General features: G+C 47.2%; 2 protein-coding genes across 2 annotated transcripts; one reads left to right on the top strand and one right to left on the bottom strand.

Annotated features, from left to right (window-relative positions):
- Positions 1-4,576: 4,576 nt before the first annotated feature.
- Positions 4,577-9,858, top strand: PARP16 (poly(ADP-ribose) polymerase family member 16). Its single transcript, XM_059858684.1, has 6 exons — positions 4,577-4,777; positions 5,661-5,798; positions 6,605-6,811; positions 7,878-8,049; positions 8,394-8,535; positions 9,151-9,858. The coding sequence occupies exons 1-6, from the start codon at positions 4,592-4,594 to the stop codon at positions 9,293-9,295; spliced, it is 990 nt and encodes a 329-aa protein (XP_059714667.1). The 5' UTR covers positions 4,577-4,591; the 3' UTR covers positions 9,296-9,858.
- An 810-nt stretch (positions 9,859-10,668) lies between these two features.
- LOC132333508 (gonadotropin-releasing hormone II receptor-like) lies at positions 10,669-17,097 on the bottom strand. The gene is made up of 3 exons (XM_059858683.1): positions 16,391-17,097; positions 15,924-16,125; positions 10,669-15,638 (listed from the first exon to the last, which is right to left on the bottom strand). Exons 1-3 carry the CDS (start codon positions 17,033-17,035, stop codon positions 15,232-15,234), a joined length of 1,254 nt encoding a protein of 417 aa, XP_059714666.1. The 5' UTR covers positions 17,036-17,097; the 3' UTR covers positions 10,669-15,231.
- Positions 17,098-23,750: the final 6,653 nt, after the last annotated feature.

Genomic DNA, 23,750 nt, shown 5'->3' with positions numbered 1-23,750 from the left:
CTGTTCTAGTGGTGCTAGCAAGGAACGAGGCCCTCGGTCATAAGCATTTGTTTCACTGAGTGTGGTATTGTATTTCTATTTTCCCTTCCCTGTATTAATTTCCTTCACAGACCCTAGTTAAGGGGAAAAAAAACCCCTTTTCCGGTCCATGAGATCAATTTTAAACACACTGGAATTAAATGAAGACATTTAAGCCACATTTCTTTGCTGAAATGCATCCGCCAACACCAGAAACTATTTTTATTACAGTCTATGTTTAATAATCAGATCTTCAATTTCATAAGAAGCCACACAGACACGTTATTCAAACTCCTGCACTGGCAACGACCCTTTCAGTATCTTTTACAAAACCATCTCTGCACTCAATCACAGCAAATCACCAAGGATATCTTTTCTATCTAGGAAAATAAAGTGGGAGAAAAGAAACACGTTTCAAGGGCCCTTCTCAAAAAAAAACCCAAAGGAGAGCTCCTTGCCAGTGCCCCAGCCAGTCTCGCCTGCATGTAGGTATAGAAGCATGCCAAGCAGGGGTGCAAAGATGTGGGAGAAAGCTTGGAATGTGGGATGCAGTCACTAAGAAATGCTGAGGTGCACAACACATTGCTCAAGCATTGCTCGTCAGGTTGTTTTCCAGAGGACTGGAAAGATACTCTTCAATTTCAGTCTCCAGCCCATGACAGACACAGCAGTTAATTAAAAAGGAGCAATACCAAAGCTAAACCAGCAGCTTTCTCCGGACTCCAAACCCTTGCCAACATGGTGCCTCTTGGAGCTGTTGGGAGAGGGATGAGTAGAAACCTTTGTTTGGGTTCGGGGTTTCTGCAAGGCACCAGCTAGAAAATCTTATCTGCTGTAGCTAACCCTGAGGGGAATTGTGCTTCCCCTCCAAAGGAACGCTGATGTTAGCCAAGCCTATCCCCCCACATTTTGCAGGCCTGAGTCTACAGCAGTTGATGTTCGGGACCACCAGCACACCAAGGCACACTCCCCTCAAACAGCCCCAAAAGCTTTCAGCACTTCATCTCTGGCTTTGGAACAGCTCTTAAAACAGGGTTTAGCCCCGTGTTAAAGAGTTTGAGCAGGCAGCACTCTCAGGCAGCATCGATACAGCAAACTTGTTATCTCATCAGTATCTGTCACTGCAGAACGCAGCTGAGCTTGCCGTAATGGGAGCACCATCCATTTGGAATCCCAAAGGTAGGCATCAGTTTTGGATCAATGCTCCCAGAATCTCCATTAACTATTAAAGTGCCAGTGATGTTTTAGATCTATTTTGGGTTCATTTCTTTAAACCATAGCAAGGCCACAGAAGGTCTTTCACTGCATTTTGACTCTCTTAGAGTAATATAAAAAGTAGTGGCACAGGACGCCCAGCATCCCCAGAACTGATGTGGTTCCAAGGAAAACCTCTCCCCTCCAGCTCTCCATTCCCGTTTCACTACATTGTCTTTCTCTTCCAGCTTCTCCTCAGGGACTACTTCTTATTCCCACCTCTTAATTACACGCCAGGACACCCCACTTCCAACAGCAGGGCCCCAGCTGGCAGTGTCCTGCATGTCCTGCTCTTGACCCCATGCTCTGTCCCAAAACCAAAGCCCTGGGCATGCTGTGAGGTAAAAGATACAGCATGCAGAAATTCCCAAACAAGAGACACACCTTTTGCTACGTGGTGTGTCATTACCTGTCCCACAGATATCAAAAGCAATAGTCCCCCCCTTTCCTCTAACATAGTAGGTGGTATCTTAAATGAGGGCACACAAATCATTAATATCAGTTCAAAAGCTCAAAATAACAACGTAAAATTCTACCCAAATGCATAGAAAGAGACATCTCTACCATTTTCTAAACTTCTTCAACAGACGCCAAAAAATATTACATCTAATGATTTATTAGCAAATGAAATTAGCCAATTAGACAGCCAAGGACTGATTTTTCAAAGGGATCACACAGAACAATTTAATATCACGGGAGATAATAAACATGTCCTGAGCTGGATCACTGAATGATGTTGCTAACAGCCTGTCAGAGATATCAGATATTTACAGCAGAATAAGGCACCACATCAGATAAAGTAAAATACATCCTCTCAAGGATATAGAAATATGGAAAGGAATCACTCCAGCTGCATTTCAAGTCTGGGTAATTTCCATAACTCCTGAGAAAAGGCTTTGTGTGGTGCTAGCTCTCTTCTTAGGGCACCCATCCATGCTGCTGGCATGTGAGAGACCCTCTGGAGCAAGCAAGTTGAAAAATAGCACAGACCTCACAGACTGCACAATGTTTAAAAATAAAAACATGTACAGATATCTATTAAATTGGGTAACATAAACTAAAGGCACATTTAAAATAATTTTGTCTACATGCTGCCATTAAATATGTCTGACCCAAGCAAGTATTTGTACTGTCCTAGAAATGATGGCTTGGTATTACAGACTTTTTGATACATCTGCTATGGAAAGGTGCTTTTTTGGATAAACTAGTAAAAAACAAGTAAACTAAGCTACAACTCCAATTATATATTATTTTGAAATATCTTACAATTTAATGCAACAGTGCAAGGCTATGATCTATCTGGTTCTATCCAAAATTTTGAAATCTCATCATTATTAAGTGTATTCAGAATTGTTAAAAACTTCAAGCCTTTCAAGTGGATGATTAAGAATAGAAATTTTGCACTTGGGAATCGAGTTCCCATTTTTTTGCTTTGATACCACTTTGGCCTTAGACAGTATATAACACAGCTGGTGTTCCTGTTAAAGAAGGCGGCAAATTGCAGCTCAGCTATCTCTGGAGATCCAGCTACAAGATGAGAGCCCAGTAAAAGGTATTCACAACTGACCTTAGCATTTTTCTGAGCATCTGTGCATGCCTGTATCAGCTCCTTCGTGGATATGTGCAATATCCCTCCTGAATGAAGAAACCAAGAAAAGTGTTAGAAGACCTTAAATAGTGCTATACATTTCCAAAATTTTACTCAGGACACCAACAGCATTTGGGCTGAGGAGGCTTCCACCCTGATGATGGGGATTTCCAAGACACTTTGGGGCTGGAAAGAGGCTTCACAGCAGTAACACCACACCAGCATTCCAGGGAGAAACACTGAGCCTCAGTCTCAAGCAACATAGGGAATGCAACCTGATGAAGAGGTTCAATTGAAAAGAGAATTCCTCTCCCTTAATCCTGCAATGCCAGCCTACAGAGATGACTCAAACAAACCTGGATTCTTCCTTGAGACTATAAATTTGGATGATAAAGGGAATTGTTGAGGAGTAATGACATCTACACGTTTTTTACTTAAGTAAGTCTGTTAAAATTAGAGCTACATAAAATCAAATTTGACAAAAAAAAACAGTCTCCTTAGATAACCCTTCTAGTAAATCTGCTGTTTCACACAAATGCAATGCCCAAGATGGGAGTTTGTATCTGCCATGCCCCAGCAGTAGAGGGCAGGGCCCTGGGACCCTCCCAATGCTGTGCAGAGGATGGGGCACAAGCCACCTGACATGGCCACCATGCAACTATCAACCCAGCACATGGTCAGTGTCCCCCCACTGTCCCCTGCCATGGGGTCCTGATGTGCTTGCACTCTGGGTATAAAGAGCTAGGGTCCCCCTCCATGTTCTCTTTGCCACACCGGCCATGGACCTGACTTGGTCTGTATCTGAGGCAAAGGTGACATTTCCCCTCCCGACCATAACTCCTTCCAGTCTCTGAGAGGAAAATGCAATTGCTCCCTTTACTCCCTCCAGGTCACTACCTGAGAAGAAGATGCTGCTGTACCCTGTAGGCCTCTCGCAGTTTCCACCTGAAGAGAAAGCACCATTCTCCCATATCCCTTTCCCCAGTCTCTACCTGTGAGGGTGATCCCATTTTCCCCTGTACCCCTCTTCTCAGTCTCTACCTGAGGGCAAGGTGCCATTCCTGCCTATATCCCTCTCCTGGTCACCCCCTCAGGGGAGGGTGCCATGGCGCACTCTACCCATCTCTTGATCAACACCTGAGGGGACGGCGCCATTTTCCCACCGCACCTCTCTCAGTCTTATCCTGAGGGGAAAGCACCATTCCCTCCTCCTGACCCTCTTCTTCAGGTCATTACCTGAGGCAAAGGTGCCATCCCCTTTCGTACACCTCTTCCGATCTCTGCCTGAAGGCGGGGAAGGCGCTACTCCCCACGAACTTTCTCCCAGTCTCTACCTGAGGGGAAGATGCCACTGCCCCTTGAACCCCGCTCCCGGCCTCTGCCTGAGGGGAAGATGCCACTGCCCCCTGAACCCCTCTGCTGGTCTCTGCCTCAGGGGAAGATGCCACTGTCATCTATAATCGTCTCCAGTCTCTACTGGAGGCGAAGGCGCCATTCCCCCAGACCTCCGTCCCTTCTCCCCATCCCCACGTAACGGGCACAACCGGCGGGCAACCCCGCTCCCGGCGGCGCAGGGACCGACAGCTCCGGAGCGCCGCGGGGCGGGCGGAGGCGGCTGCGGGGCGGGGCGGCGGGGCCACGCCGCAGCCCCGGCGGCGGAAGGGGCGACGCCGGTGGGGCGGGTGCTGCCGCCTTGTCGGAGCGGCGGGCGCTCGGCAGCCCCCGCCGGGCATGTCAGCGCCGGGCCCCGGCGAGGCGGCCCCGGGCGCCAGGGAGGCGGCGCGGCGGGACCCGCTGGCCGCCGACCTGCGGTGCAGCTTGTTCGCCGCCGCGCTGCAGAGCTACAAGCGCGACTCGGCGCTGAGGCCCTTCCCGGGCCGCTACGCCAGCGGCGACACCAAGGACTTCGAAGGGCTGGTGAGTGCTGGGGGCCGGCCGGGGCAGCTGCCCGCGGCGCCAGAACGCCTCCCCCGATGGGGAGCGCGGGCTGCCCGCAAAGGTGAGGGCAGCGGCGCCGCAGGGTCACGGATAAATCAGGATGAAGGGTTTATCCAATCAAGAAATCCAGCATTGAAAGAGTACTTGGGATTCTGACCGATAAACCCACACTGGGAAACGCCCAGATCCGGTGTGGACAGCACGTGAAGTAACAAGAGCTAGGTAACAGGTAGGGAGCGACAGGACGAGAGGAAGCGGCCTCCGGCTGTTTAAGATTGAGTATTCTGAAATATCCTGAAAGGGTGGTTAGGCATTAGCACAGGCTGCCCAGGGAAGTGGTGGAATCACCATCCCTGGAGGTGTTCAGAAAACACGTAGATGTGGCGCTTGGGGTCATGGTTTAGTGGTGGGCTTGGCAAAGTTAGGCTAAGGGTTGGACTCAATAATCTCAGACGTGTTTTCCAGCCTTAATGTTTCTGGTATTCTGTAAAGTGTTTTGAGAGCTTGCCAACATTAAATTCAAATTCATATTGAAGGATTTGAATGTTACATGGCCTGAACACCTCCATGTCAGGTCTACTGCACATATTGCCCTGTGACAGCTTGTTTTCTCTCAGGAGTGTGTCTCATTGTTCCTGTACAAACCCTACAGATGCTGTTGGTAAATATCACTGTAACTTGCCTGGTATTTGCATTCAGAGCAATTGACAAACTTCCCCACAAACTGGAAACAAGTGTTTATATCTCAGAACAGAACCTGTTTTTCAGTTTGTTGGGGTGAAATATTGTTTTGTTTTCACTAGAGGTCCCTCTTTAATCGCAGTGGCACTAAGGAGCTTGTGCTGAATGCCTCTGTTGTTAGCTTGCAGATACCAAGGCTCTACCAAGCCTGAAAGAACTTCTGGAGTCTGTTCCAAATACAGATGAAAGAACCTGGGAGCTCTTTAGTTGGATTCTATCATCTAAAGTCTTTATGATACAAAGTACTAAGAAACAGGAGGTGAGTTTTGAATTCTGAAAATCTTAATTAGAATTTGAGAATTAACATTAATAGAATTAATTAGAATTTTTGAGACAAACTTGCACTTCAGAGAATATTTCCTCCTCCCAGAATTAAGTTGGTTATTGTGAGAGCTTGACAGCTGAACATAAATCCATTCTTCTCTGTATATAGAGAGGGATGTTTTAAAGTAAATTTTCAGGAACTGGTTGGAAGAAATAGTTACCAATGTCAGTAGTTGATGATAGACAGTGACTGTAGTTGGTTACTGCAGTTAACATAACGTGCACATGCATGGTTTAGTCTGAGAGAGTCCAGTTTGGGTGTCATGGAACTGGCTCCTGCTTGTCATGAGAAAGACAGCTCTTGTCTTCTGCCCCAAAAAGGGAAAGGTTCAGTGCCACTGAGGCACTTCTGTAACAGGGATCAAAATACTTGTAGAGATTAGCACCAAGATGAAAACAACTAATGTTTTTGGTTTTTTCCTCTTGCAAAATCAGCTGATGAATATATTGTCTTAGTAGCCAGAGCAGAATTGAGATATTGTCTTGCATCATAAATTAATTCATAATTACAATTCAGGTTTGGGGTTTTTTTCTGGAGACAAGATTAAGGATTTAACTTCGATAGCAAGAAACCAGCAGGATTTTTACTGTGCACTTACTCCTTCTGAATTGTGAGAGTGTTAAATTCTACAGAAAAGCATAATCAGAATACATTAAACAGTATGAAGGGACAGGGAGCAGAATTTCCAGTGAGTAATCTAACCACATAAAACAACATTTGTATCCCTTCCTGTTTTTAAGTACGAGAAGATCCAGGAACTCACAGGGATGTCTGGGGCTGCAGTTCCTGCTCCAGACTATCTCTTTGAGATCGTGTACTGTGATCAAATGAACACCAAGTTTGCTGAGACCAAGGGAGAGCGGGACCTTATCTACGCCTTCCACGGGAGCCGCCTGGAGAACTTCCATTCCATCCTGCACCACGGCCTGCACTGCCACTTGAACAGGGTGAGGCTCCTGCCATTGACTCCATCTTCCCTTGCTCACTTGCAGCTGGGGACACGTTTTAAAAATAGGCCCAGATTCCTTTTGGGGTATGAAACGTGCTGATGCTCTTGTACTGCTGTGTTCATTTCAGTGTAGGCCTTCGCAGATGGCTGTGTTGGATTTTCTAGTGCAGCCTGAGGGTAAAAACTGGAAGTGGCATGAAACCCTTTTCACCAGTGTGACAAATTTTGACTGTCCTTTGCTTCTTTATAAGGAAATGTAATTCCCCTGAAAATCCTGGCCTGTCTGACAGCCTGCAGCTGGGAAGTGCCTGTCTGCGGAGACGGAGGATACTGGAGATTTTCTGCCTGGCCTTGTGTTTAGATCAGCAAAGTTTCAGGTGCTACTTGCTAGTAGAGCCTTCTTAAAATGGTCTGGTTTAGGGAGACATCCCACAGGATTTGCACCTCTTCTGATTTCAGTGGAAGGGAAGTTGAGATTCCTGGCTTTTTGTGTCAGCTGTGAGGCAGCTTTGACACAGCACCTGCTTGACATTCCAGTCAACCTGGACTGTGGTTTTTCCCCACATTCTCAATGAGTAATGGGTACAATGGACTTACTGGAGTAATAATTTTAGCCAGTGTGGCAAATTGAAAAGTTCTTTCCTCTTTTCTAGTAAAGCATGGATTTAAATGAAGTAAAGCCTTGCCTTGTTTGGGGAGTTTGGATTACTTGAATGATGACAGTCTCAATAAATCGATGAAATGCCTTTTAACAGCGGTGCAGTCATGTTGATGTAAAATACTTTTGCTGGCAAACTAACTCCAAATCCGGGAAAGCATGAATCTGTCCACACCAAGTGCTCTGCCAAGCAGCTAATTTGAGGGATGGGAGAGGGCAGCAGCCCCACCCCAAGGAAGTTGTGCCAGGACAAAAACAGTGCATGGACCAGGCCCAGCATGGGTCAGAAAGGCCTTTCGTAATTTACCTTCAGGAGCAGAACTGCCAGTCTGAAAGGAAAGAACACTTGTATGTTGTTTGAGGTTTGCAGCACATGATTTTAGGGTAGATTTATGCTCTGTTTCAGACATCCCTGTTTGGTGAGGGCACCTATCTGACCAGTGACCTGAGCCTGGCTCTGCTGTACAGCCCTCACGGTCTTGGCTGGCAGCGAAGTGCACTGGGCTCTGTCCTCAGCTGTGTGGCTGTCTGTGAGATCATTGACCACCCAGATGTAAAGTGCCAGGTGAAAAAGAAAGGTGAGTCTAGTACAGTAATAACTGCGTAGTAGTTACATCTGTCCTTCATGTTGTTTTTCTTTCCCTGTTAAATTAGTGGCTCCTTGAGCACTGGGATGGGAGACTTACCTCCTTGTCACCCTGGTCTGGGCCATAATGTCATCCATACCAAGGATGACTAGGAGTGGTATAGCCTCAAGCAAACTTCTCACTCTATTCTTGGAAGCTGAGGAATTCAGGGGAATACCAAGACTAGATTTTTGGTTATCTCATTCCCATTCTTGTGGGGGGTGTGTATGGGGGTGTTGGTTGTTTACTTTTTTTACAGTTACTTGAAGTTCTGCTTTTTTCTTTTCCCAATTCAGATTCAGAAGAAATAGACAGAAAAAGAGCAAGAGTGAAAAACAGCGAAGGGGGAGACGTACCACAGAAATACTTTGTTGTCACAAACAACCAGCTTTTACGAGTTAAATACTTACTAGTGTATTCACAGAAGCAGCATAGGAGGTAAGAGTTCAGCTGTCTAGAGGGATGAGCTGCTACAACAGCCAGATAAACACATCTCATTGTTGAAAAACAAGAGAAAACAACCAAGAAAGATATACTGCACTGCCAGAATTTGTTTGTAGCCTGTTTCCTATGGAAATAAGTATTACACCATCGTGTTGCCTCTGTCGTGGTCTTTGACATTCCCAGGCTCAGCTAAATTTGCTTTTTTCACCAGACCTGTAAGCACTTAGAGTCTTTGAGAGGTATAATTATCTGTTTGTGGCAGGAAACCAAGAATGGGTGTCTGGTGAGTGCATCTCTTAAACTGCCTCAGTTTTAACTCTGCCCTTATCTATCCTAAGTGGCAGGGTTCACTCAGCTACTCAACACGTCTACGGGCCAGGCAGCTACAGCTCCAGACCACAGGGAAAGATGTAAACATGGGGAGAAAAGACAGGATTGTGCATGGAGACTTAAGGAAAAGGGATGTGGTGAGATCAGGCTTTGTTTGTTACAGGGATTGTGGAACAACTTTGTTTTTGTAGGATTTGCTTAAAATAATGAAGCCTGAAATATTTTTTGCCAAGGTATTTGTGCATCTCTGACAAAATTTGTGCCTTTTTCCTCTTTCAGGCCTTCTAATGAATCTTCCTGGTTCTACACCCATCGTTTTGCTGTAATGATGATGCTGTACCTGCTGTTGCTGATAGTGATAGGGGCCAGCAACTCGCCAACCTTCATCTACTACTGGCACAGAATGTTTGACTCAGAGAGATGAACCACCCGAGAAGATAAACTGTTAATTTCACCTCGTGCCTTAACAATAGCTGATCTGCAATGCACTGCCTCTAGTCCAGAGCTCTGGAAATAAAGGTGCCCAGTTCTGTCACCAATATATTAATCCTCATGGCATCTCTGCATTTATTCTTATTTCTGTGTTCCTGGGATTCATGAGGATGCCTAGTACAGCTGAAAAGGATCACTGTGTTGCAGCTTAGCATGAGCCAATCATTAAGGGTCCATGGAAGAAAGGTTATTTAAGATTAATGAAAAGCATGGAAACACTCAGGTGTAACTTATTTTCTGTCAAGCTGAAATATGTTTGCACAAGTTGGAGAGGAAGATTTTTCTGGATGTCGGGCAAAGCAGCCTGTTTGGGAGTCTTATCAGTATGTTTTCAGAAACTGAATCTAGTGATGTTTGGCATGTATCAATGCAGATGGAATTACTTTTAAAATTTTAAAACTAACTTTGGCCAGGAATTTTTATATTTGAGCATAATGATTGTAAGGAAAAAAAACAACAAGAAATAAAATGGACCGCCAAATGGAAGAACTTAAATGGTTTCTAGTATGTTTTTTTCCCCTCTGTAGAACATTGTTGTGTTTTAATCCCAGCTGGCAGCTAAGCACAAATCCAAAACATAGTTACTGCACTGCTATGAGGAAAATTCATTGTATCCTGGACAAAACCAGCACAAACATCTACAAGGCTAGATCAGCCATGATCTGTTTTATCCTAGCTTACTGTGCAGATTAGACAAACTCAGGGTTTTCAGCATCAATACTGAATAAGGATTGTTCTTACCAAACTGGGGATTTGTTAGAGAATACAACATGTGCAAGTTAGTAATGCAACATGCACTGGGCAATGCTTTCTCCTCTCTCCTTTCTGTCAAGTCATTTGTGTTTGCAAAGCAACCTACAACTGTCTGAAACAGAAAAAGGAGCAAAGCACTGTCTTCTGATTAGTGACTGGGCATGGGGTAACCCCATGAAGACCCAGGGATTCTAGGCAAAGAAAAGTCAGGTGCCACAGTTCAGTCTCTCAGTGCAGCCTTTAGTAGATTTGATAAATGCAGATTTTCATTGCACAGTGAACCCTAACCACAAAAAAACACCAACTCATCACATATTTCCAGCAAATGAGTCTGTGATTACTAGCTTACTCATTAATATTTCAAAGAAAATCTCTTATATTTCTGATGTTGTTCTGGTACCTAATTGCCAGAAATAATGTCCTGGTAATCAGGCTTTTTAATTCAAAGCTGAGAACAAGTTCATTTACAGCAACCCCTCTTCTTGGTGACTGGAGCTAGACACATTTATCCCAGTTAATTTTGCTGCCAGAACAAATTTATTTATTCACCATACAGCTTGCAAAACAAGAACATTATAATCCAATTCCCCATTGCCTTTTACAGCCCGTTAATAATGCTCACTGTCAATGGACACTGCAGCTCCTCAGCCCAAGAAGTGTCTGTGCTAATTATAGCAGAGATTTGCAATTAAAATATGCATAAACAAATAATTTATTGTGCAACATGTTCAACGACTTTATAGTTTACTCCTTGATATTTCAGTGCAGAAACTTGGGGTTTGGAATGTGCATAGGGGTCATGGGAATATTTGCCTATATTTGTCTTCCTCAGCATGTTATATTAAATGTTGTGCCATGTAAATATACAAGTTTAGGGGAGATAATGGGCCAGCCAGAAAACCTGGAGGTATTTTATGCTGTCTAAAGGGTACTGCTTTGTAAAAGTCTGGTTTGTTTGAAAAAAAGCTCATCTTTTGGAACAGATGGGCTGTTTGGGGCCCTTTGGAGAAGGAGGTTGAGCAGCAGTTGTGGGATGGCTGTCTGCTGCACTGCAGAGAAAGGCACAAACCTGGGAGCTCCTGAGCCAGATGAAAAGAACACAGCAGGGATTTAAAGCTCTTTTCTTAGGGTTTCTTTGCATAGGAAAGTTTCTGAGAGTAAGCAGAAGTAATAATAGTTCTAGGCTATGTCCCCAGAGAGAAAGCATTGTGGGGGCTCATGGCAGACATGCACAGTCCAGCTCTGCAATGAAATCAGCAGGTATCAAAGGAAAAAAAAAAAAACAAACCCAGCTTTTTCTGCTTTGATCAGTTTGAATAGACCCCCAAAAAAAGGAGGTGGTTTCAGGTGGGGGCTGAGTCCTGATGGATGTGTCTGCAATATCCCTTGGAGAGCTTGTAGCCCCATTCCTCATGCTCAGGCCTGCAGGGATTCTGGGCACAGCCTCATCATTGCTTCAGCTCCACAGCTGTGGAGCGAGGCAACAGCAATGGGAAAATATTTTAAATACATTTAAGGTGCTCAGATCCTACCTAGCAGCCTGGCAAAATACTTAATATCCTACTCCCACGCTTGTTTTCGGAGCTCCCTGCTGATTTCAGCATGTGTTTCCCAACGTGGCAAGGGGCAGTCAGCTGGATTAATGTGGGTATTGTGCTGAGTAACTAACAGTATTATGAATTAACCCAAGGTTTGTGTTAGCCTCTTAAGCCACTTGCGTGGCTCTTTGAACATGCACAGTGCTATAAAAACATTAACAGGGAATGAATCAGAATTTCCTCTTGAACAAAGGGCCGCTGTGTTTGAAGTGGGCAGCCCAGGGTGAGGTCGAGGAGTTGTAAAATACAGAGCTACCTGCTCTTATTAATATGTTCATTACATTACTCTGGTGAATATTAAGGAATTGTTACCAAATCAGACAAATCTGATCCCGGCTGGGACTGCAAGAAGTGTGGTAACTGGTGTTTCCTTGGTGGGAATGAGCAGGTTTTGAGGAAGCGGGAGAATTTTCCTCCAACAAGCATAAATAGATAATAAATATAAAAAGTATTTTTTCTCTCTATTTTATATATATTTATATACAGAGATCTCAGGAGCCAGCTGAGGAGAAGGGCAGGTGCTGTTGGAGACAAAGGGTTTGAGGCAATGGCGGGAGAGAGAAGGAAGCACCACAGAAAGCAGGACCACCCCTAAGTTGGGGGGGGAAAGCGAGACCTAGGGATTCATGCTCCTAGTAAGTGATGCAAAAATCTTGTGCTTTCTAAAGTGTGAGCAAATACAAGAAAAGCAGAATCAGAAATGCAGGAATATACAAACCAGGCCTGGGCTTTGGTTCACCTCTGGCAGGACCCAGACTGATCCCAGCTTCCCCAAGGGAGGTGCTGCCCACCTGTTTGCTCCCCCTTCCTGCATGCAGTGGACACGTGGCTTAGCAGCACACGTTTCCAGTGACATTTTCCTTCTCTCATAAAAGCTGTCACTTCGGGCACCTTGCCCACACTCCAGACTCCACAAGATGTCACTTTGAATATCAGCAACAGGAGGGAAGGTATGAAAGAGATGGACAAAAGGAGCAGCACTAGAGTGCCTGCAAGAATCCCAAGGAATGTGCCATGCTTCCCCTAAGGACTAAGGTACATATACTTGCCAGAATTCCCATTTTCCTACTCTTCATAGAGATATTTTCCAATCTAAGTTATTGTAAGATCAGAGTCCTCCTAAAGCCAAACTCATTTTGCCTTCTCATTGTACCCATGGGGTGTAAAATCCTTCCCACAAGGAAAAAAAGTATTTCTTGCTTCTCAGAGAAGACCTCTGAGCTCTCCCATTGCTGGGCAAGAGGAGACATGTGTATGAGCAATGTTGTATCTGTTCTCTCCCACTCAGCAAAAAGTGGATGAAGACAATTTTCAGTAGATTAAAGACACTTTCCTACTTATTCAAGGCTTGCCAGAAAACCAACGCACCTTCAGGGTCTGTCTCCCATCAGCAGTATAAACAAAGAGACCAAAGGAGTGTCTGATGAATAAATTAGATTCCCCTACTGCAAGCCATTCCCATCACCTTACAAGAAGCCCTTTTTTGCCAGTCTGGCATCAGCCCCCCCTGGCTCTGTTAGCATTGGGTAATTAACTTTGAGCAGAACGAGGCCAGGAAAGCCAAACTGCGATTACGCATCTCATTGGAGTTTGGATCCTTCCTAAATGGCTCATGCTTTTCCCCCCAGTTGGTCTGGGCTCCTGCAGTTCTAATTGATTTTTTTTTTTCTCTCCTTGGGCTACATGTTTAGCATAAATAATAATTAGTACCAGAAGGGCAAGGGCTGGATACCCATGCGCAGCTCAGCATCACTGTGGGCACTGTGGCTCCCTGTGTCCTCATTGCCCAGCCTCAGCCAGCCTGCAAGGACTGCTTGCCACCCCTCTAATTTCAATAATTTGTTAGCTGGTGAACTGGGAGACCAATGCAGATCCTTTCTGGCTGATAGGGAGCCAACACCTCTTGGAAACAGGGTTGAGAAAAAGCCCCTTCAATGCCCAAAGGAGATTTGTTTTCTAGAGGGAAAGACATCTCCCAGCTCCCTACACACGCAACCACAGCAAGACAAGGGTTGTTTTTAAGACAAAGCTCTTCCATCCTGATAAAGTCCAGATGCTCATTCAAAGCAGCAGTGGCCACAAAAATAGCCAAGAAACTGCCTACTGCCAAGTCCAGAGCTCCTGAGCCATCCAGAGGTTTAACTAAACTAGGAAAACAACAACCCACCTGGCTAAAAACTGAATTTCTCTTCAAAAGCAAACCCCACATTTAATAACAATCATCAGAGAATAAAAAAAAAAAAAATCCACTTCTAATTACCTGGAAAGGACAACACAGTTGAATAAACTCATCTCTTCAATCCACACCCAGAGAAGAAAGTTCTGCCTTCACAAGCAACTTTTGGCACAATGGTAGAAAGCAAACAACCCATGTTACTCACCACAGCTCAGCTGATCCCTCCAGAAGGCCTCCTTGCCCTCATTTACCTCTATCTGGCACTAAATGTGCTGATGGAGCCCTACCAGCTGCATCCCATCACTTCCATCACTGGGACACCCCGAACAGCCCCTGTGGGGTGGCTGTACTTGCTCTGCTGGGGCAGAGCTGATGGGCTGGTGTTGCTTAGGGCAAAGCAAATGTGTCCAGCATGTGGCCTGCATGCTGCCAGCTTGTGGTCTGGGACATGGGGACAGAAAGGTCTAGGGGGGCTGGGCACTGTCATGTCTGGCTCTCATTACCCCAAATACTCTCTCTCCTGGTTTGCCCTCTGTCCCACAGAGCTGCTGTGTAATGATGTGTCTTTCTGTCTGTCTATACCACCCCCTTCACAACAGAAAACAGTAGCAGGGACTGTTTTTCCTTCTGGCTCTCTTCAAAAGAGAGAAGATACCTCACTCCACCCTACTGTGGTTCTTTGTACCACTCTTGCCTGAGTCCCTCCATCCCCACAGCACTCCCTCTCTGCCCACCATGCCTGGGGCATGAATGCCCCTGCATTAGTCAACCTCCAGATATTTAGATCTTTCCCAGGGCTTGTCACACAGCCATGGGAGACCCAGGCAGATTCTGAGTCAGGAGATCTGAAATTTCCAGAGAGCTTTTCCTACAATGGGTGGAGAAAAAGGAGTGAAAGCCTGTGATCACACCTTTGCAGGCTCAGGGTGGCACCATCCATGCAGCTCTACAGCTGGGTGTAGGTGCAAAGGGCACTTGAAGACCAGCTACTCCAGAAACATGACCCTGGGCCACAGAGGAGATGGTAAATTTCCTCCCAGAGGTTGATGCTGGAAGTGTAGAGAAGCTTGATCCCAGAATCAGGACTGGAGCATGTGTCAGGTACAAAAAGGATGTTTTTCTAGTTGTCACAGCACTGCCAGAATCAGCAGAATGACCAGAAATACCCACAAATTTTTCACCCTGAGTACAGGGAGGAGACACATTCTCAGTTTCTGGCCAGAAACCCTCACCTACCAAAGGTGAGTAGGGAACCTCGTCATGACAGTCTCCAAAATAGTCCTACAGGACAAAACAGTCCCAAAGCTGTGCTTGCCATGCCCTTGTGGGTACATCTCTTCATCAGACCGTGCTGACAGTTGTCCCGTTGGAGCCCCCTGACGCCACCCCACCATTTGCAGCACCATCCTTGGTGTTCTTTTCTGAGGCTGAGATGGGTTTGTGTCTCTTTTGCCTGGTGATGGCAGTTTCAATGCCCCTGAGACACAACTGCACGTCCTCCCGGAAGGAAGGGGTGTACAGTCCATAAATGATAGGGTCAGTGCAGGTGTGCAGCAGGCCAAAGAGGAAGAAGCTGTGGTTGACATACTCCGGCATCTTCTGGATCATGGCCGGCTGGAACCAGTACCACAAGCCCAGGAGATAATAAGGGGTCCAGCAGATGATGAAGGTGGCAACAATCACTATGGTCATCTTGAGAGTCTTCATGCGTGCCTTGGAGATGTGGTCATTTTGATTTCTTGTCAAACCTGCCAAGGAGAGTCAAAAAGATAGTTGAAGATAGGGGAAAACCAAGACAACATAACCATCCATGACTGCTTCTGCCAGAGAGGGAAGACCATCTCATCATCTGGTCCATGTCCCACAGGAAGCAGAAGACAGCAAGGACTGGGGTCAATAAGTTTGTGCAAAACATCTTAATTGGTTTGTGCAAAACTTCTTAGCTTTCAAAGGATGTTGTGACACACCGAACAACAATTCCAGGATGGAGAAGTTCAGTCATGGAGGACATTAAAGGGCTGGGATCTACTTACCTTTATTGACCTTTAGTTGCTTACTGATCTCCCAAAGGATCCGGATGTAGCATACGATCATGACACTCAGGGGGGTGATGTAGAGGGTGGTGAAGGTGAACATGTTGTAGACAGTTTCCTCCCAGTGTGCTCGGAAGCTCCCATGAGTAACACATTGGGTGAAATTCTTTCCTGGGATTGTGTTCAGGTGGAAGAGGAAAAGCTGAAATGGAGAACCAAATAAAAACTCAGAGAGGATTTGGAATAGAGCACCCCATCCTTGAGATGCTGCTGGCTGTGCATGGAGAGCACCTTCCTGCTGGTGTCAGACTGGGAGACAGGCTCTGGGCACCGAACTCATGCCTTATTCTGGTGCCGGTGGAGTCCATGGATTGGGATGGACTGGCTGGGGATGTTGAGATGGAGAAGCCCTTTTCCAAAACCACCCCAGCCTAGGCAAACTCCATGGCGAGGACCCTGAACTTTACCTGGGGCAAAGCCAGGAGCACGCTGCCAGCCCAGGCAGCACGGAGCAGCATCCCGTTGCGGCGGTGAGCACGGGAGAAGGGATGGAGGATGGCTGCGTGCCGGTCCAGGCTGATGACCACCAGTACCAGGGCAGCAGCATACATAGCAAAGAGCTTAAGGAAGTTGAGGATCTTGCAGGAGATGTCCCCTCCGTACCACTGCACTGTCACGTTCCACGCTGCATCCAGGGGCATCACCATCACTGTCACCAGCAGGTCAGCCAGCGCCAGGCTGAGGATCAGCGGCTGCACGTGGGATTTCCTCCTCTTCCTCAGCAGGCTGCCCAGCACTGCTGCATTGCTGCCCGCTGCCAGCAGGAAGAAGATGGCTGTGATGATCACACGGACCTTGGCTGCTTGGGTGAACCGGGGCTCCACCCAGTACTGGGGATAGGCAGAGGCTGAGACATTGGTGTCCTCCCGCGTGGTGGGGCAGTGGGGAGATGCAGGGAGCTGCTCCTCACTCATCCCCTGCTGAAACGCAAGCAGCAAAGTGAATCCCATCTTAGGGGCTGTGTAGTACTGCAGCTTTGACAAAAGTGGGGAGGTGGTGGGATCAGCACTGGAGGTATCAGCAGCAGTCTGTCCCATTCTGTCTTGTCCCATCCTGTCCCTGCCTGTCCCCTCCCTGTGTTGCCCATTTTGCAAAGTCACTGTGTCCCCCCACCACAGTGACCCAGCCTGGCCACTCTCTCTGGCTCACCTCTGCTGTAGCTACTGTGACTGTTCACACAGACATATATTTTTAGCTCTTTGCAAGGTGGCTGAGCAGCTGGGAAAGCAGGAGTGGTGGCCAGGACCATGGAACCAGTCACTGTCTGCCAGCATCCTGCTGGGAATAGGTCATACCAGAGCTGGCTGAGCCTGTGCTGGGGCAGCTGTGCTCGGTTCAAGGACTCGTCCTTCCAAAGGGGGTTTGTAAGCAGGGCTCAGTTTTTTAGAAACCCCACAGCCCTTCCCATTAGTGTCTTAAACCTTAATGATCTACTTCCATTTCAAGTGCCAGATCTGGGGTCACGGGCAGGAGCAGCTGGGGGTGACCAGGCAGGAGAAGGGGCATCCCACATTGTCCAGGATCTTACAGTGGCTCCTGGGAGAGGATCACAGTGGCATTTAGGAGGCTGGACCTTCCCAGGACCCAAGCAGCACCAGCATAACACCTCTGTCCCTTTCCCTTCTGGAGGCAAGGCAGGAGGAGGAGGGAAAGGTAAAAGCCTCCCTAAAAAAGGGGTGGCTGGGGAGTGATGAGCAGTGTGGTTGTTCCCCACGCTTGATTTCATTGCCCTTTTTACCTGAGTAGAACTCACGTTTTAAGGACACACACTTTCAGCTCCTGTGGTCACAAGCTGTTTACAGTCCCAGCTGCAGGTACAGCACATCTCCTACTCTTTCAAGCACCTTCCTGTTTGCTGATTCCAAAATAAAGCATTCCTTACCTTTGTACAAATAACAGGAACAGCAGTGATCAAATCTGTCTCCCCAGTTCTGCAACAACACCTTGCAGCAATGAGCCCTCCTCCAGCCCCACCACCCGCACCCCGAGACCCCTTCCCCTTGCTTTCTTCACCCCTCCCTCCCCAAAGACCAACTGAACAAACAAGCAGCAAAAAGAAAGAACAGCTAAAAAGTACCAAGTTGCTTCTCTGGAAGAAACGAGAAATCCGTGTGCAGGTCAGGATTTATCCCAGCTGATGGGAACATACCTGGCATACGCATGCCCTGTGTCTGAGAGAAGATGCTCCGTGTCTTTCCCACGGGTCCCCCACCACTGCGGTGCTGAGTCAGGATGCTCCAACGTTTCCTTGCATCAGATCCCTGCAACAAACCTTGAAGCAGTAAAATTTCCCCTTGGCAGCAGGCAAGCCAGGAGCGACGCTGCTGTTAGCACAGGCATATGCAGGCATCTGGAGATGGGAATGCTGCTGCAAACACCCCCTGCACCTGCAAACCAGGAGCGGGGCACACCGAGGTGGGCATTCATGGGCAGCCTGGCTCAGGCAGTCACCATCAGCACTGCCCTTGTTAGCTTAATGAGCTGCCCACTTAATGAGCAGGCAGCGGGGATGATGACAAAGCTGCTGTAATGCAAGAAACAGCCAAAATTCAAAACATTGTGGCCAAACGTGGCTCTATCAGGGATGAATGCCAACACTCCCTGTACTGGTTTGCTATAAATACAGGAAAATGAGTTAATTATCCTGGGAGTTAGTGATGAACGTCCCGTTGCTCAGACAACCGAGAGACTCGCAGACACGCGCACACATGCACCTCAGAGATGCTCCTGGACCACACGGGTCCATGGAAGCATCACAGGTACATGCTTGGACTGGAAATACTGCAAGGAAGGAATTAATAAGGGGAAATGTGGTTCATTTTGCCATTTTAATGAATATACTTTTTTTCCTGCAGTCTATCAGTTCCCATCTTGCTCTTTCTGTATTTCTTGCAGCATAACACAGTGAGAGGGAAGGACCTTGGGAGGGAAAAAGAGCTCAAAAGAACTTAAAAAATATGAAGTGCAATGCGAGGACGGGGAGGAAAACTGAGGACATCCAGCTCTTCTGGCCAGCAAAGGAGCTGCAGGGGTGAAAGAGGGACAGCCCCAAGCCCTGCTGGGCCCAGCACTGGCAAACACACCCCCAGGGGCTCTACTGGGACTTTAATTACACGCAGATAGACTTTCACATTTTCCAGGCTATTAAATTAAAGAGTACGTGGTATACAGGTCCCTGCAGATCCTGGGCTGGCAGTGGTGGCTCTGCATTGTTCCCCAAGAGGAGGAGATTCCCTTTCTGGAATAGGTTTTCCATTATTAAAACTACTCCCACTTATTTCAGGAGGAAACGCCCGAGCTCTGAGGGTGGTTGCACCATCTCTGAAGCTGCTGGCTGGCAGGAGTGCTCCTGGGCACAAGCAAAAAACATATTTTCCCCTTCTCCAATTTGACTCTTAAACCTTTGTGGGTTTAAGAGTCAACTTGTATGGCAGAAGGACCAGCTTCTGAGACCCAGGAGATGCTGCCGGCACTGGACCCTGTTTACCCTGGAATCCCCTAAACTCCATCACTTCTGCAAGGATCTGCCAAAAGGGATCAGGATGGAAACTCTGCTCGGAGTCACAGAGATCTACTCCTACATCTGAAGTGCTTTCCATACAGGGGGAAAGAGGAAAGCAGACCCTGCTGGCACTGCCAGCGAGCACCAGCCAGCCCTGCCACATGGGATGGGACTGTCCCCATCACCTCCTTACCGACAGGGGCATCACCCACCAGTGCCTTGGAAACAAGCCTGGCCCTTGGGGGACAAATAGCACAAGATCTGCATAGACGTTGGGTAGAAGCCTATTTGTTCCAGCAGCCACCTCCTCCTGACATTAGGTTCCTGCTTAAAGCTGAGATTAATTAGGCCCCACACACTCATTCTTATTTTCCCTTTCATTTAGCCCTTTGCACCTGCACGAAAGCAATTAAGTAGCAAGTCAGGAATGTATTCCCTGTTTGTCCTTCATCCTGGCTGATGGCCTTCTTGTCTAGAAATGTCCTCTCCATCCCTGGCTGTATGATGCAAGAGAGGGACAGGATTTTTCTTGGGAATTGTAAGCCTTGCTCATGCCACAACAAAGCCTTTAGTCCCTGTTTGGAGAGGATTTTTTTAGCATACCATCACACAGAAATGTCCTGGGCATGCATTAGCAATAAGTCTTATTTTAAGGGTGGGGTCCCTTATTGAAATGACTGCTTTTCTCCAGCATTTGCACAGTAACCCCCTTGTGTTTTCTTTCTTTTTTTCTTTTGCTCATCTCCTCAAAGGTCAGTTTGGATGTTGTCTGCATGGCAGTCTTCAGCCGAATCTCTGAACACTGGTTTAACGATCAGAGGGTTTTGGTGTCCAGGATTAGGAAACAGTGCTGGCAGGCAGGGCTTGTTTCCATACATCCCAGCTTGGCTCTTCCCGAAATCTCCTCCTATTGGGATGCTGCCCCAGTACAACCCCAGAGCTGCAGTCCAGAGCTGGGTCATGAGGGGACAGAGCTTCCCCCAGTGTCTCCAAATAGGACTGATCTCCCCAAATCTACATGGACCATCCTGGGATGCTGGAAAAAACAGAAATCAGGAACCACACTGGGTACTACAGTCCCAGTGACAATTTCTGCACGAGCAAGCCTCAAATAAAAATGCAAGTGCTGTGTTTTTCCATTGGACACCCTGTATATACTGGGATCTATCTCATCAAGGGAGAGCAGCATGGGATATAATTTCCATTAACCTATAGCAAGCACAGGGCAGGGAACCTTCTTCTGTTTATTCTGATAAATCACTGCTGGGCTTGGCTTCCCAAAGAGAAAAATTTGTATTTTCCTCTCTGAGAGAAACTCCAGCTGCTGGTTGTTGTGGGGGGTGAGGATGGAAGATTCTTCTGCTGGACTCATCACCCACACCCTCCCCCCAGGCAGGTGCTTCTGCCAGGCTGGGTGCCCAAAAACTTCCCTTTATTCAGAAAACCTCATAATTTAAGAGTGTTTTTAATGCTGATTTTTTTTTCCTCCCCTGCAATTCTTCTCCTCCTTCTCCAAACCTTGAATTGTCTTAGGAGCAGCTCATCCAAGGAAATTTTTGTCTCATACTGGACTCGAAACAGAAAGTCTAGTCAGGGACATCTGACATGCAATGTTTTTGTGAGTAAATACCAGCGTCCATGAAGTCATTTCCCGGGGTTAGAAATGAGCTCACCTCTGGAACAGCTTCTCTTCTTACCCAAAGTTCACAAGTCAATTGATTGGGAAGCTCCCAGTTTTCAGCCTTTTCGTTAAATAACAGCATCATAAAAATTAGCACGGTGCCACTGTGCTGTAAGTTACAAACAGGTCTGAAACAGGGCATCACCCAAAATTCCCCAAAATCTCTGCAGCAAAAGACAGAGACACAAAGCCCAGTGATCACCAGGGATAAACCAGCACCTCATTCTGCCTGCTCAGCCAGCCCTGGCTGCTCTGTTGAACCTGCCAAGGAGGGATGGTAATTGCTGCCCCTCCTGGGGATAATCTGGGTCACCCCATCCCCCTCCTGAAAACCTGTGTTTAAAGTAGAGGGAGGGATCTGTCCTGCCTTCTGGGCTCAATTACTTGGTAAACTGTGCCTTTAGACCATTTCTTGGTGAAACAATGCTCTGTTTCTAATTCAGCTTTGTGTATCAAAACCTCACTAATAAAAATCCTTCTCGGGGGTTTCACACTATGCGACAGGGGTACCAGGAAAAACATGCTCAAACCTGCTGCAATTCCCACCTTTTAATGCCCCTGGCTGGTGCTCCTGATGCTGCTGAGCTCAGATGTCCAGAGAATCATTCCCAGTGATTCACCAAATTCACATCTTTACAGGCAGAGCAGCAGCTCTCAGGGTCTTTCCTCCATCTTTCACCAGGACATGTCAACCTGAGTAACATCCCCCTCCTCATCTCTAAACTGGAAAAGAAAGGGGATGGAATTTATCATCCCAGACCAAATCCTGAGGTCAAGCCTCAAGAAACATAGTGGGATCTGGTGTTGAGCCCTTTCTGCTCACCACCAAGCGATAAAACCTGGTGTTGTATGTGCATCACTGCTCCACTCAGCTGAGCTTCCCCACAGCAGCTTTGCTTTCTTGCCCAGGCTGGAATTTATTTGGGGGGGAAATTATTTGGGAACTTTTATCAGGTACCCCAGTCCCCAGTAAAGCAAGAAAATCACCCACGGGGTCAGTGGAGGGGCCATGGGTCCCTTTCAGCTTCAGCACACACTGACCCAGTCAGGGCTCTCACTGTCCTAACGGGATAAATTTTTTGAGCTGGAAGAAATTATGAAATGCCAATGTTTTCGTTGTGACTAACCATGGAAGTGAACAATTTTGCCCTTGTTTTTGGACAGGGTTTAGTTGCTCTCCTTGCCTTTGCCTTCTGTGCCCTCTTTTATCCTCTGCTTTTTTATTCCTTGTGGGACCTGTCCATAGTGTTGCTCCAAATATCCTCCTCCCTCCAAGCTCTCAAATAGGATTGTGAGTCGCAAGGCCATATTTTGGTGCTCCCTTTGGATGCTCCTTCCCAAACATTGGCCAAATTCAAGGGCTGCTCTCCTTTGTTGAACTGGGGGAGAGGTGAGATGTGGGGAAAGCTGACATCCCTGTGGGACCCTTGGGAGTTACACAGGGCTTGCAGGAGCAAGAAGCAGGGAACACCTCCCCTGACTCCTGTTTCCCGTGAGCTCCATATCTACAAGCAGTTTTCAAAGCTTAAAGATACTCCTGGATGAACTTTACGCAGGCACATGATCCTTCTCTATGCTTTTAGGAAAGGATCAGTTTCTGGGTGGGGAGAGATACCATCAGTGCTGAATTTGATGAGCCAGAGGGATATAATTTCTGCTCCCCAACTCTGCTTTTACCCTCCCTCAAGAAATCTGCTCTGAGCCAAGCTATGGGGCTCTAGGATGCCAGTGACTATCTCTTAGAATGAGCATCAGTGCTGACATCTCCCCCTATCCAGATTTGGCTATCCAGGGCGATGTTTCCGGGAGCCAGCATTCAAGTTGCTCCTGCTGTTTCTCTGCAGAAGTGCTCATCTCCCACGCTGCCTTCGCAATCTGCTCCCTGCAATTTTTGTCGCAGATGGGACAAGGTGCTCACACCGGGAGCTGCCAGGCCTTCCTCCAGCAGCTCTTGGCCCCCACCAAACCCTCTGGTGTGCTCCTGGCAAACACACATTTACCCTCCAGCGAAAGCTGATCTGGCCACGTATTCCAGGGGGAATCCCAGAAGCGCTGGAATTAGCTCGGCAGAGACCGGCTTTTCCAAGCATGTCCTTGGCATAGTGCATGAGGTCATGAGATATTTTACATCTCCGGTCGCCCCCATGACCACAGGCACTCCAGGAAGGGGAGGCATTTCCATGCTCTCTTTTGCCAGTGGGGATGCTGGCAAACCCTTTCTGAGCTAAAACCTGGGGGTGGATCAACCCAGATTACCCCAGCCCAGGCACGGCTCCACATTGCTCAGTGCAAAAATTAACCTGACAGAAATGCCCACATGGTTCAACAAGGAGTGCCCACTACCCTCATGGCTCCATCTCTTTCTGTCCGTTCCATGTAGAGGCTCATCCGAACACTAAAAAACATTTTTTAACTCAAAGCTTCATTTTCACTACCATCACTATTGCCTCTGGTCTGACTTACACAGCCTACACCTCTCCAATGTGCTGCCAGTGCAATCCCTGCAAAATAGGATAAAGACAAACTGGAAGAACCAAGCCTGCCCCTGCACACTCAGGGATCAGGTTGGATTTGCTAGATTTTA

Source organism: Haemorhous mexicanus, chromosome 13 (genome assembly GCF_027477595.1).
Source record: "Haemorhous mexicanus isolate bHaeMex1 chromosome 13, bHaeMex1.pri, whole genome shotgun sequence".
In the NCBI taxonomy this organism is placed as follows: Eukaryota; Metazoa; Chordata; class Aves; order Passeriformes; family Fringillidae; genus Haemorhous; species Haemorhous mexicanus.
Note: the sequence above shows the minus strand (reverse complement) of the source record. Positions and strands in the feature narration are given on the sequence as shown.

What these genes read in the sequence shown, in the direction of transcription:
- PARP16 (XM_059858684.1), top strand. Translation starts at nt 4,592, where the DNA reads ATGTCAGCGCCGGGCCCCGGCGAGGCGGCCCCGGGCGCCAGGGAGGCG. An exon ending in CCAAGGACTTCGAAGGGCTG is followed by an intron (nt 4,778 to 5,660) that starts GTGAGTGCTGGG and finishes CTCTGTTGTTAG; the next exon opens with CTTGCAGATACCAAGGCTCT. An exon ending in TCACAGAAGCAGCATAGGAG is followed by an intron (nt 8,536 to 9,150) that starts GTAAGAGTTCAG and finishes TTCCTCTTTCAG; the next exon opens with GCCTTCTAATGAATCTTCCT.
- LOC132333508 (XM_059858683.1), bottom strand. Translation starts at nt 17,035, where the DNA reads ATGGGACAAGACAGAATGGGACAGACTGCTGCTGATACCTCCAGTGCT. An exon ending in TGCTCCTGGCTTTGCCCCAG is followed by an intron (nt 16,126 to 16,390) that starts GTAAAGTTCAGG and finishes TCTCCATTTCAG; the next exon opens with CTTTTCCTCTTCCACCTGAA. An exon ending in GCAACTAAAGGTCAATAAAG is followed by an intron (nt 15,639 to 15,923) that starts GTAAGTAGATCC and finishes TCTCCTTGGCAG; the next exon opens with GTTTGACAAGAAATCAAAAT.